This window comes from Paroedura picta, chromosome 4 (genome assembly GCF_049243985.1).
Source record: "Paroedura picta isolate Pp20150507F chromosome 4, Ppicta_v3.0, whole genome shotgun sequence".
Classification (NCBI taxonomy): domain Eukaryota; kingdom Metazoa; phylum Chordata; class Lepidosauria; order Squamata; family Gekkonidae; genus Paroedura; species Paroedura picta.
Window position 1 is genome coordinate 144496510 of NC_135372.1, and position 13183 is coordinate 144509692.

The 13183-nt window shown below is 50.8% G+C and overlaps 1 protein-coding gene across 2 annotated transcripts in view; it reads left to right on the forward strand.

Annotated features, from left to right (window-relative positions):
- Window positions 1–3775: 3775 nt before the first annotated feature.
- The window catches only part of EFCAB8 (EF-hand calcium binding domain 8), a 39791-nt gene continuing 30383 nt past the window's right edge, over window positions 3776–13183 (forward strand). Inside the window, exons 1-5 of one of the 2 annotated variants that reach the window (XM_077336087.1) lie at window positions 3776–4671; window positions 6262–6322; window positions 8097–8286; window positions 9202–9320; window positions 11003–11106. In XM_077336087.1, coding sequence (XP_077192202.1) covers window positions 4304–4671; window positions 6262–6322; window positions 8097–8286; window positions 9202–9320; window positions 11003–11106 — 842 coding nt within the window. In that variant the 5' untranslated portion in view covers window positions 3776–4303. The remainder of the gene's footprint in view (window positions 4672–6261; window positions 6323–8096; window positions 8287–9201; window positions 9321–11002; window positions 11107–13183) is intronic. The other variant, XM_077336086.1, reaches the window with a different exon arrangement.

Sequence of the window (13183 nt, forward strand, 5' to 3'; positions counted from 1 at the left end):
GTGTGTCTGCTGGAGTGTCGTGTTGTGGTGTGACCTGCCCGAGCGTCTTGCCCTCTTCAGCACGAAGGCTTCGCAACTCTCTTCCCTGGTGCTCTGAACCGCAGCTCTGCTCTTACTGCACTGACCTCCTGGATGAGGCTGGAGTAGACTCGGTGCTCAGGGGAGCTTTTGGAGGCGAGGAGCCCCCGGGACAGAGCCCTCCATGGAACCTGGGCCTGGCCGGGAGTAGGAGGGCAGCCGAGTGCGCGGGTGGGGGCAGCGCCCATGCGGTTGCGTGTATCTCACAAGCCCTGCGTGACCGGTCACTTCAGTGGTTCATCCCGGCTGGTCTGTCTGTCTGTCTGTCAGCCATCAGAGTCTTTGATGAGAAGCTAATGGCCACGAGGTCTCGCTGGCATTCAATTCGGGGGGCCTGCAGAGCTCAAGACAAAAACGTGAAACGGAGGAGGCCTTGTGTCAGAGTGCTGGAACGTTGCCTTTTAACTGGGGTGAGTCTTCCTAGCTGGGCGGCTGCAGGTCTGGCCGTTGCAGTCCAGCTGGTGAGACGTCAGGGACCCAAACGACCGGATGCGTGGCTGCAGGGCCCTTTCCCGGCTGTGAAAGCCTTTGACGATTCATCGTCACGTTTTAAATTTTCCAAATCACGTTTGGGTCCTCTCGGGGGTGGGTGGAATAGACAGTGAAGTTCATAAGTGTGATCTCAGTTTTATTTTGGGCTTCGCTGGAAGCTGCAAATTGGCACAAAGTCCTTTTTGACGGTGCTCTGCACAAGAGGAAAGTGCATTGCTTCTCAGAGTCGGGCACAAGGCCTCCCTGGGGGCAAAGGGGCTTTAACTAGCTCCTGGGCTGAGACCGCCGGGTGGGCTGCAGCAGGCTTCCCCCAAAAGGGGGAGTGGCAAGGGGGGGCAGTTTGGCCAGTGCAGTAGAAAGAGGAACGGCCAGAAAGGGCTGCGATTTTCAAAGTGTGGCCTCTTACTCACCTGCCTTGGACAACCTGTCACGTGCTTCCAAGTGGTGCAAAGGAGCTTGTAGAACTCCCCCTTTGGCCACAGGAGTTGGCCCGTAGAGCTCAGTGCGTCCAAGTATCTTGAGAAACCGAGAGACCTCTTTGTGTTCTAATTTCTAGACTGAGAACCTCCCCAGCTTGTCCCTCCCCAAAGGATAGTCAGGATCTGCTGCCCTGGTACAGTCCCCACTGTAGAGGGCTCTACCGCTGAGAGGAGTTCCTTTCAGTGAAATAAACTACGCTGCCTTTTTGTTAGTCTTGGCATGTTATTTCAGATCCCCGGAAGGCAAACACAACAGAACAACTGGAAAACGAGAGGCGAGTCCTGTTCTGTACCCAACGACGTCGGTCTGTCTTGCAAGAAGACTTGTGGCAGATTTTGGGGGTGCTCTGTCGTTCAGTCTTGTCCAACTCCTGACATGATTCTTACTGTAATGGTTGAAAGACTGCAAAATAAAAATGCAGGAATTTCTGTTTGACACCCCTGTCTCCGGAGCATCGTGATTTCTTTGGCTAGATCAAGGTTCGTATGCAGGTGATGGATGTTCGGGGCTATTTGCAGGCTGTGCTGCCAGCTCTGCATGAAGCGACTTCTGCTTGGGATTCTTTCCTATTCCGCTGGAACACCTTCATACACTCTGCAGCAGCAGTGGACGCGAAGACGAGCCGCTAAGCAACAGGGTCTTCCTTGCCAGTGGTCTGACGGTGAGCCCCCCAAAAGGCGGCAGTTCAATAAATATCTACTCGTGAGTAAACCCACTGACTGCAATGAGGCTGGATTACAACTACATATGCGTGGTTGGGTTGTAATCTTTGAACTGTTATGTGGATGACGCCCCCTCCCCAGCCAAGCTGTTTGCCCTGCCATGACCCCTGTGAAAGGTTTGTTCGACCCCCAAAGTGGTCCTGACCCACAGGTTAGCCAATGGCCACTCACGGACCTCTTCTCCCGATGGTTATCCTGTCCCTTGTTGTTTGTAGCTGCTACAACTTACTGTGGTTTCTGCCGAGGGAAGTCCTGCCCGATCATCTCTTGGAGCTTTTTTGAGAAGGTGAACAAATCTTTGCTTTAGCTGAATTGCTTGTTGACTGCACCCCACAGTCATTGCCAGGGCTTGACCCACAGGTTGGATGCTGTCGCTTACTGTTCCTTCTCTGGACTTGGTGTGCATTAGACTGGGGGGGGGGATATGTAGTTCACCCAACTGCAGGCTCCCTGGGAAACGCAGAGGCCTGCGTGTGACCGAAGCCAGCGCTCTCGGCTGCATTGCCCAGGGTCATTTAGGGGAATCCCTGACAGTCAAAATGGCATGACTCCCTTGCGAGCTGGCCTGATTCTAGACTCTGTCTTTCACTAAACCATCAGCACTCTTCTGTCATTTTGCAGATTGGAGCTGGCCCAGTTTACTAGCACGCTGCCTAAATTGTACTCCGGGGTCAGTTTCTTGAGAAACACAGCCTTGGTCTACCCTTAGGCTCTTTACGAAGCTACCTGGCAAAAGCTTTCTTCCAGGTTTGCGGCCATGTTGGTCCGAGGCAGCAGAACAAAGTTTTGAGTCCAGTGGCAGCTTTTAAACCAACGAAGCTCTATTCAAGGTGCATGCTTTTGTGTGCACACACGTCCCAAGAGCCCCTAACCCTTGAGTAAAGCTTGGTTGGTCTTAAAACTGCTGCTGGAGTCAAACCATGTTTTGGTGAGAGTTTGCCGATTGGTCGTCCAAATTCGGTACAGGTGTGGCAGTGTTTCAAGAAGCTTTTTTGGAAAAAGATGACGGAGCATTCCCCGTGTAGGTAGGGAGATCCTGCCAAGTAGAAATGGAAGGTGGAAAAGGACCCAAGGAATAAAGGCATTTTGTTCTGTGCTGGCAATATGATATAGCATAAGTGAAGCCACATTGGATCAGGCTAATGGCTTATCCAGTCCATGCCCTGTGTCACATAGGAGCCCAGGGGCCATCAAGAGGTCCACCAGCAGGGCCAGTACTCCAAAAGCCCTCCAAGTACCAAGAACACAGCATCCCTGCCTCAGACTGTGTTCCACGTCTTTGTGGCCAAGAGCCACTCATGGTCCTCTGCTCCAGACGTGTACCCAGTCTCCTCTTGAAGCTAGCTATGCTTCTAGCTGCTACAGCTTACTGTGGTTTCTGCAAAGGGAAGTCCTGCCTGTCCCCCATGTTTTGGAGCTTTGTGAACAAGCAAGTAGGCAGCGGTGTCCTGGTAGACATTATATACCTGGACTTTCCAAAGGCTTTTGGTACAGTATTTCCCCAGAGAGTCCTCAGTAAACTTAGTAGCCATGGGATAATATCTTATAGATGAAAAACTGGTTAAATGACACAAAGGAAATAGAGTCCAATAGCACTTTTAAGACCGACAAAGATTTATTCAAGGTGGGAGCTTTCGAGTACATGCACAGAGTGCAAGACTGAGGAAGAGTGCATGTACTCGAAAGCTCCTGCTTTTAATACAACTTTGTCGGTCTTAAAAGTGCTATTGGACTCTATTTTTGTTGTGCTTTTTTGAACCAACACAGCTACCTGCTTGGTTAAATGACAGGCAGCCAAGAGCAGGAACCTGTGGAGGGAAGTGAGCAATGGGATCTCACAAGGATTGGGATTAGGGCTGCTACTATTTAATTCGTTCATAAATGACCTGGAATTAGTGACAGAGTTGAGCCGTGGCCAAGTTTGCAGATGGCAGCAAATGATTCAGGACGGTGACAACCAAGGCTGGCTGAGAAGAGCTCCCAGAGGACCTCCATAACCTGGACAAGTGGATTGACCGTGTGACAAATGAGGTTCAGTGCGGGTAAGTGCAAAGCAATGCACGTTGAGACACAAATCCCAACTCCAAGCATAGTCTAGTGGGGTCTGAACTTGCTGAGACTGGGAGGGAAAAGATCTGGTGGTCGAAGTGTCCTGCAAACTCCATGTTAGGTATAATTAGGAAAGGGTTTGAGAGTAAACCTGCGAATGCTGTAATGTCCCTGCGTGGGGCAACCTCATGCAGCTAGGCCCAGCCTAACTTGATTTCATCAGCTCTTGGAAGCTAAGCAAGGTCAGCCTTGGTTAGTCCTTGGATGGGAGATCACCGAGAGAGACTCCATGTTGTTACAAAGAGGCAGGCAATGACAAAACACCTGAGGCTTGCCTTGAAACTTTGGAGGAGTGGCCAAACTGGCTCTCTGGATGCTGATGGACTACAATTCCCACAAGCCCCTACCAGGGCTCATGGACATTGTAGATCATGGACATGGACCCCTGCCCCATGGAGTCGTTTTAAGACAGCTACAACTTGATGACACTTCACACACACACACACAAATACGATCTTTGGGGCATGGTTTGTGTCCTCTCTGTGGCCTTTGGGGGCAGCTTGAGCACTGAAGAGTCTGGAAAGGAAGGGGTCGTTGCCCTGGGCTTCTGGGCGATGACATCGGAGATTCCAGTGCTTACATCACAGTGGGGGAGGCAGTGGCAGTTGAAGGCCTGCATCCAGTTGAAGGGGTCATCCTCTAAAGCCATGGCTGACCATTTGACAGGAATCGCCAACGAACCTCCCACCTTGTCCGTCGAAGGGAAGATGGGCAGTTTCTTGAGGGGGTCCGTGGAGAGCTCTTTCGCCAGCACTCTCCGACGATGGAGCATCCACCCCTCGTTGGCCTGGTGAGGGCTGGCCGCCAAGGGGCATTACTCATTCTGCAGCAAGAGCTTTCTGCCCTGACCCCAAATCCTGACCCAGACCTTTAGGAGAGAAGCAAGTAGATCTTGCCCCCCATGCTGGCAATTCGAGTGAACAATGAGTGGGAGGGTTTGGTGATCTTTACGTTCCTCCACGAGGGACGGAGTTTTGTCTGAGGGTTTGGGGGCAGCGTCATTTGGGTAAGAAAAATCAAATGCATCACTGTAGGATGGGCAAGACTCGTCTTGGCAGTAGTATGTGTGAGAAGGAAATACAGAAGTTTACATTTTTCACTATTAAAATTAATTCATTTTAGCCCTGCTAATCCAGCCTGTTAAGATGATCCTGTATCCTGATTCTGTCTTCAGTTGTGTTTGCTACCCCTCCAAGTTTAGTGACATCTGCAAATTTAATAAGCACCCCCTCTATTCCTTCATCCAAATCATTTATGAATATGTTGAACAACACATTTCACTTTTGAGAAACTCCCAACCCTCTTGGCCTTCCATCTCCTTAAGTTTTTCTGACCAGTGGATTCTACCCAACATACCTTTGAGTTTCTTAAAATTTGCTCCCCTGAAGTCCAGCCTGTTACGTGTGACAATGTACAGCTTTTCTCTTCCCCAAGATCATAAAGTCCAAAATCTCACAGTCACTACTATCAAGCAAGCCCACAACTTTTACCTCGTCAACCAGTTCTTCCCTAGTGGCAAAAATCAAGTCTAACAGGAGACCCCCCCCCCCCCCCGGTTGCCCCTTCCACTTTCTGGGAAATGAAGTTGTCAGCAAGAGAGGTCAAGAATTTATTGGACTTTTCATTTTTAGCAGAGCTGGTCTTCCAACAGTTATCCCATGACCACCAGATCCTGTCTGTCTGAGAATTTTGTAATCTGGTCTAGGAGCATCTCATCCAAGTCCTCTGCCTGGCCTGGCAGTCTGTAGCAGACCCCCACCATAATATCCCTATTATTTCCTACTTCTTTTATTTTTATCCGGAGACTCTGGATAAGTTGTATCTCTCAATCCTATCATTCCAGTTTGTCATTGAACTAGGCTTTGAATGTATGTCTCACTCCCTGTAATTTAAAGCTCTTCTCTCCTGGTCCACAAGACTCTTCGCAAAGACATTTTTTCCACCTTTGTGAGGTTCAAACCATCTCCCAGTAGGAGTGTCATCACGGTAGCATGATCCATGGTCCAAAACCCCAAACCTTTCCAGATGACACCAATGACATCACCAGTCATTTATCTGCATTGTTTTTCTTTCCCTTAGAGTCATAGAATCATAGAATAATACAGTTGGAAGGGACCTCCTGGGTAATCTAGTCCAACCCCTGCACTATGCAGGGCACTCACATCCCAATCGATCATCTACTGTCACCTGCCACCCCCTTGAGCCTTCACAGAATCAGCATTTTTGTCAGATGGCTACCCAGCCTCTGTCTAAAAATCTCCAAAGATGGAGAACCCACCATCTCCTGAGGTTATCCCTCCTGGGATAACCAGGGCTGGAAATTAGTGCTCAGATGCGTATTCCGATTGTGTCAGCCTTTTGTTTCTCTTCCGTCCTTTAGGGGAGGCAAAGAGTCCGAGGAAGAGGTCACCCTGAAGCCTGGCCCTGCGCTGCATCTCAGAGTGAGTTTCTAAGCAGGAACTGAGGAGCGCTTTCTGGGACATGCAGGGCTGGCTCCTGTACGTTCCCAGCTCTGTCTTGGCCTGGCCATGAATTGGGATGACTCTTTTTCAAAAAATGCACCAGTGAGATGGTGGTGGTGGCGGCAGTGGGGAGGAATCAGACCGATCAGACGCTTTAAAGCAGGGGTAGTCAAACTGCGGCCCTCCAGATGTCCGTGGACTACAATTCCCAGGAGCCCCTGCCAGCATTTGCTGGCAGGGGCTCCTGGGAATTGTAGTCCACGGACATCTGGAGGGCCGCAGTTTGACTACCCCTGCTTTCAAGTCTGCATCTCGGGTGACTCACCCGATTGTCTGTATTAAATAGTTCAGGTGCCTTTGAGCTTCTTGTCTGGGAATGGGGTAGAAAAGAGAAAGAGAATAAAAGGAAAAGAACGTGGTGATGGCATTTTGGCCCAGCACTTGGACGATTTCGGGATCTGGGACGAGCCAAGGCCCAGCAATAACTTTTGGCCCCTAGTGTCACTCAGGACTGCTAGGGGAGTTGGGGGGGGGGAACCTGCGCACCCCTCCCGTCCCTTGAAGGGGGCCCACCTTCATCCAGATTCAGAGACTGCTGCTCAGCTGTTTCTCTACATTGCCATCTTGCACCAACCCCAAATTCTGATGGCTGATGGTTGATGCAAGAAGTGACTCAGCATGCCTAGATGTGTGTGTGTGTAAGACACAGCTTTAAGTGTGTATACAAGTGTTGACTCCTTGACTGGGATGCCTCTTTTTGTCTTAACCTGGGAGGTTCTCTCTGAGCTCTCCTCCCTCCCTTTGTCCTCTCCCTCTCTGCACAAGGCCTTCCATGGAGAAACACATCTCTGCAGGTCTCTACAGTATATAAATGTTATACTGTGCTGATAGATGTTATCTCCTTGACTTGGATGCCTCTTTTTGTCTTAACCTGGGAGGTTCCATTTGAACCCTCCTCTCCCTACCTCCCTTTGTCCTCTCCCTCTTTGTACATGGCCTTCCATAGAGATGGATGTCTCTGCAGTTCCCTATTGTATGTACAGACTTGACTAGGATGCCTCTCTTTGTCAACCTGGGGGGTTCTCTAGGAGCCCTCTTCTCTCTCTCTGTGCTGTTTGTTCTGTCCAATTCTGCACATGGCTCTTTAGGGAGCGTTTCTTTATCGTATGGCACGTGTAGTGTAGCCTGCAGATACAAGGATTGTCTGGCAGCCGGGCAAGGGACGTTCAGAGGTAGTTTGCCATTTCTTGCCTCTGTGTCCTTGACCCCCTGTGGTGTTCCTTGGAGGAACTTCATCCAAATCTTTCGAGGTCTCCCATCCAAATAAAAGGCGGGCTTAGCTTCTGAGATCTGACAGGATCGGGCTTGCTGGGCTGTCCAGGTGAGGGCTGTTGATGGAGTCACACGTCTCCACAGGTCTCTCCTGTAGAAACGATGCCCTCATCCTTCCCCGTCCATGATACTGGGTTTTCCGGCCACTTGGGGAGAGGGATAGCGTCCTTTAGATTCAGCTTCTCTCTCTCCTTTCATCTGCAGTGCAAATGTGCTTTATGTCAGGGGTAGTCAACCTGCGGTCCTCCAGATGTCCATGGACTACAATTCCCATGAGCCCCTGCCAGCGTTCGCTGGCAGGGGCTCATGGGAACTGTAGTCCATGGACACCTGGAGGACCGCAGGTTGACTTCCCCTGTACGATATGAACCCAATCTTAGCCAGGATTGGCTGCCCCGGATTAAAGCTGCGCTGCTTTCAGCCCAAGTTCCCCGGCCTCCCGGGGCTGCTGAGCAAGGCCGGCGCCGTCTGCTCGTCCCACAAGTACCTGATGAAGATCGCGGACTCCTCGGACGCGGCTCGCTGCAAGCAAGTGGAAGACCAGATCAACTACGACCACCTGCAGAAACTGGAGTGGATGTTCCACGAAGCAGACATCGATGGCGGAGGAGGTGAGGCGGCCGGTCTGTCCCGGGCCTCTCTCGGGGCTGCTCCCTCCCCACCTCTCTGTGGTCTTTCGCCGCATGACTTGGGCTCCCTGGTGGGCTGTGAGTGGGCGATCCTGGAGGCTCCCGGCTGGGACGGCTGGGTCCCCCTGGGGGGGTGGGGGTCAGGTTGCCAGCTCCAGGCTGGGGAAATCCTGGAGACTGGGGGGATAGAGCTGGGGAGGACAGAGATGTCAGTGGGGTCCCAGGCCACAGCAGCCATGTTCTCCAGGGGAACTGATCTCTGCCGTCTGGAGATGAGCTGGAGGAGTATGTTTCGCACCCAGTGCCTGAGGCAGGGCTGCACTTGTGTGGCTTTGGAACCCATGCCGGCTGACGGGACAGGTTCAGGGAGCTGCTGGGCCCGGGGGGGAAGAAGTCGCACATGGTGAACCAGTGGGCTAAACTGACCCGGAAATCACAGCACCAGGCATCTACGGCAGGGGTAGTCAATCTGTGGTCCTCCAGATGTCCATGGACTACAATCCCCATGAGGCCCTGCCAGCGAATGCTGGCAGGGCCTCATGGGGATTGTAGTTCATGGACATCTGGAGGACCACAGGTTGACTCCCCCTGGTTTACGGGAAAATATCTATTGCTGTCTGGCATAACCGGCCCTTGTGCTTTGATGACGCAGCACTTCTTTTGTCACAGTTCTGTCTGAGCTCTCCCAGCTCCACCTCCCTCACAGTGTGTCGTTGTGGGGAGAGGAAGGGGCTTGTGAGCCGCTTTGGGACTCCTTTGGGTATCCAGATAAGAATTGCCAAGCCGTTCATTGGCTCCGCCTTCCATTTTTCCGGGCTCTTCCCACGCTCCTGCCAGGCTGAGGTTCACGCCCAGGGCTGGGGAAGGCTCTGCCTCTTACCGCCATTTTCCTTTCAGGCTTGGATATCGATGAGTTCAGAAAAGCCATGAAGAAGATCATGGGCAACATTTCCGACGAAGACATCGATGTCATCTTCATGAAGGTGGACACCAACTGCGACGGAGCGGTGGACTGGGTAACCGTCGGCCTCTCTCTAGAGCCCCCTCCCGCTGCTTAGCACTTAGATGACAATGAAGAGTTGGTTCTTATATGCTGCTTTTCTCTATCCGAAGGAGTCTCAAAGGGGCTTACATTCACCTTCCCTTCCTCTCCCCACAACAGACACCCTGTGAGGGAGGGGAGGCTGGGAGAGCCCTGAGATTACTCAAGAAGAGGAAGAAGAAGAGTTGGTTCTTATATGCCACTTTTCTCTCCCCAAAGGAGTGTCAAAGCGGCTTACAATCACCTTCCCTTTCCTCTCCCCACCACAGATACCCTGGGAGGGAGGGAAGGCTGAGAGAGCCCTGAGATTATTGAAGAAGAAGAAGAGTTGGTTCTTATATGCCGCTTTTCCCTACCCGAAGGAGGCTCAAAATGGCTTACATTTGCCTTCCCTTTCCTCTGCCCACAACAGACACCCTGTGAGGCTGAGGGAGCCCTGAGATTACTGAAGAAGAAGAAGAGTTGGTTCTTATATGCCACTTTTCTCTACACGAAAGAGTCTCAAAGTGGCTTCCAATCACCTTTCCTTTCCTCTCCCCCAACAGACACCCTGTGAGGTGGGTGAGGCTGAGAGAGCCCTGATATAACTACTAAGAAAGGTGCTCCTCAAGATGTGCCACACAGGCCTCACTTTTTCTCAAGCTGCAGTAGAATTTAGTAGAGCAGGGCCTTCTCCGTGGGGGCCCTAAGGATGAAAGCAGATTCCCTGGAAGGCCTGCTTCTGAATTAGTGTCGAAGCACAAAGTCTGCAGGTAGGACGAAGGAAAAGGGCTTGGTTTTGTATCCCTCTTTTCACTACCTGAAGGAATCTCCAAGCAGTTAGCAAACACCTTTTCCTTCCTCTCCCCACAACAGAGACCCTGTGAGGGAGGTGGGGTTGAGGGACCTCTAAGAGGACTGGGACAAGCCCTAGGTCATCCAGTTGACTGCTTGTGGAGAAGGGACGGGGAATCAATTCCAGTTCTCCAGACTGGAGCCCACCGCTCTTTAACAATTACATCAGACTGGCTCTGTCTTTCATCTTTCACCACATTCATAGCATCAGAGAATCACAGAGCCGGAAGGCACCTCCAGGGTCATCTAGTCCAACCCCCTGCAGAATGCAGGAAATTCACAACTTCCTGCCCACCCACAGTGACCCCAATTCCATGCCCAGATGATGCCCCCCAAAGGGTGTGTGTGTGTTGAAATCTCAGTGGGTGTGTGGGTGTGATCCTGCTCTCTTATTTCTTTGCTGCTTCTGCCAGATAGATAATAGGAAGAGATGAACTGAAGAATCTCAAGGAGTTCCTGTTTTCACGATGCCAACCACACACCTCCTCCTTTGCCCTTTGTAGGAGGTTCTTCACACCCTTTTGAATTATACGCACTACAGATCTTGCCTAATCTGGAGAACTGGGTTCTCCATTCTCATGCAGCCACTTTGGGCCAGTCACCGTTCTCTCAGAACCCTCCCAGCCCCACCCATCTCACAGGGTGTCTGCTGTAGGGAGAGAAGGGGTTTGAAAGCCACAGTTAGGAAATAGCAGGGGACAAAAACTCAACTTCTTTTGTAAGCGGCTTTGAGTTCCTCAAGGTAGAAAAGTGGCTAATAAATGTTTTAAACCAGAAAATCAGCTGCCCGTGAGAAAATGAAAAATGTTGCCTTGTTCGCAGGAGGAATATCTGAATTACATGCTGTGTGAATACCGGGGGAAGGACGACATGGAGAAAAGCCAGCTGTTCCCCGAATTCACGACCACCATGAAGCCCATCCCAGTGTAAGTGACCCTGCAGCTCTGAGCCCAAGGGTAGGGTTCTGCTTAAGGACAGGTGGAGGCAGCTGTCCACTTTGGGTGAAGCAGGATTTGGGATGGGCTGGGATCTCTTCAGGATATTAAGCTATAGAGGTCATGGTCCAAAGTAGCCATTTTCTCCAAGGGGGCCGATCTTGTTCAGTGATAATTAGTTCTCTCTGTAGTATGGAGTTGAGCTATAATTCCAGGGTATCCCCAGGTCTCCCTTGGAGGTGGGCAGCCAACCATCCAGAGAGCTGACAAACATTCTACTCGGGTGAAGTTAAGAAGCCAAGTCCTCTTTTATTCCAAAACCAAAGTATGCCAGAACGCAGACCGGTTATTGAGCATTTTCAGTACAGCTTCTTCAGCGGCACATCAACTAAGAAATGTTTACATTTTCCACCAGCACTGGCATTCATAACAATCTGAACACCAGAGTTCTGGAGCAACATTCTTCAAAGAGTTGTGCGGGGAACAAGCAGATGTGGCAGCAGTGTACTAATTGTTTGCACATTCTGCCCCACTGATGTTGCTCCCCTTCCCTCCCAAACTCTGCCCTCCCCAGGCTCTACCCCCAAGTCTCCAGGTCTCCCCCAACCCAAAGGTGGCAACCCTACTAGGGGAGGGAGGAATGAATGAATGAATTCTCTTCAGAGTATTGCCTGGTGGGATTCAAGTGTGTGTCTGTGTTGGTCTGAAGTAGCAGAACAAAAACAGAGTCCCATTGCACCTTTAAGACCAACCAAGATTTATTCAAGGTGGGAGCATCTGAGTGCATGCACAGAGTGCACCTTTAAGACCAACCAAGATTTATTCAAGGTGGGAGCATCTGAGTGCATGCACAGAGGGCACCTTTAAGACCAACCAACATTTATTCAAGGCGGGAGCATCTGAGTGCATGCACAGAGGGCACCTTTAAGACCAACCAACATTTATTCAAGGCGGGAGCATCTGAGTGCATGCACAGAGGGCACCTTTAAGACCAACCAACATTTATTCAAGGCGGGAGCATCTGAGTGCATGCACAGAGTGCACCTTTAAGACCAACCAACATTTATTCAAGGCGGGAGCATCTGAGTGCATGCACAGAGTGCACCTTTAAGACCAACCAACATTTATTCAAGGCGGGAGCATCTGAGTGCATGCACAGAGTGCACCTTTAAGACCAACCAACATTTATTCAAGGCGGGAGCATCTGAGTGCATGCACAGAGTGCACCTTTAAGACCAACCAACATTTATTCAAGGCGGGAGCATCTGAGTGCATGCACAGAGTGCACCTTTAAGACCAACCAACATTTATTCAAGGCGGGAGCATCTGAGTGCATGCACAGAGTGCACCTTTAAGACCAACCAACATTTATTCAAGGCGGGAGCATCTGAGTGCATGCACAGAGTGCACCTTTAAGACCAACCAACATTTATTCAAGGCGGGAGCATCTGAGTGCATGCACAGAGTGCACCTTTAAGACCAACCAACATTTATTCAAGGCGGGAGCATCTGAGTGCATGCACAGAGTGCACCTTTAAGACCAACCAACATTTATTCAAGGCGGGAGCATCTGAGTGCATGCACAGAGGGCACCTTTAAGACCAACCAACATTTATTCAAGGCGGGAGCATCTGAGTGCATGCACAGAGGGCACCTTTAAGACCAACCAACATTTATTCAAGGCGGGAGCATCTGAGTGCATGCACAGAGGGCACCTTTAAGACCAACCAACATTTATTCAAGGCGGGAGCATCTGAGTGCATGCACAGAGGGCACCTTTAAGACCAACCAACATTTATTCAAGGCGGGAGCATCTGAGTGCATGCACAGAGTGCACCTTTAAGACCAACCAACATTTATTCAAGGCGGGAGCATCTGAGTGCATGCACAGAGGGCACCTTTAAGACCAACCAAGATTTATTCAAGGTGGGAGCATCTGAGTGCATGCACAGAGGGCACCTTTAAGACCAACCAGGATTTATTCAAGGTGGGATCATCTGAGTGCATGCACAGAGGGCACCTTTAAGACCAACCAAGATTTATTCAAGGTGGGAGCATCTGAGTGCAT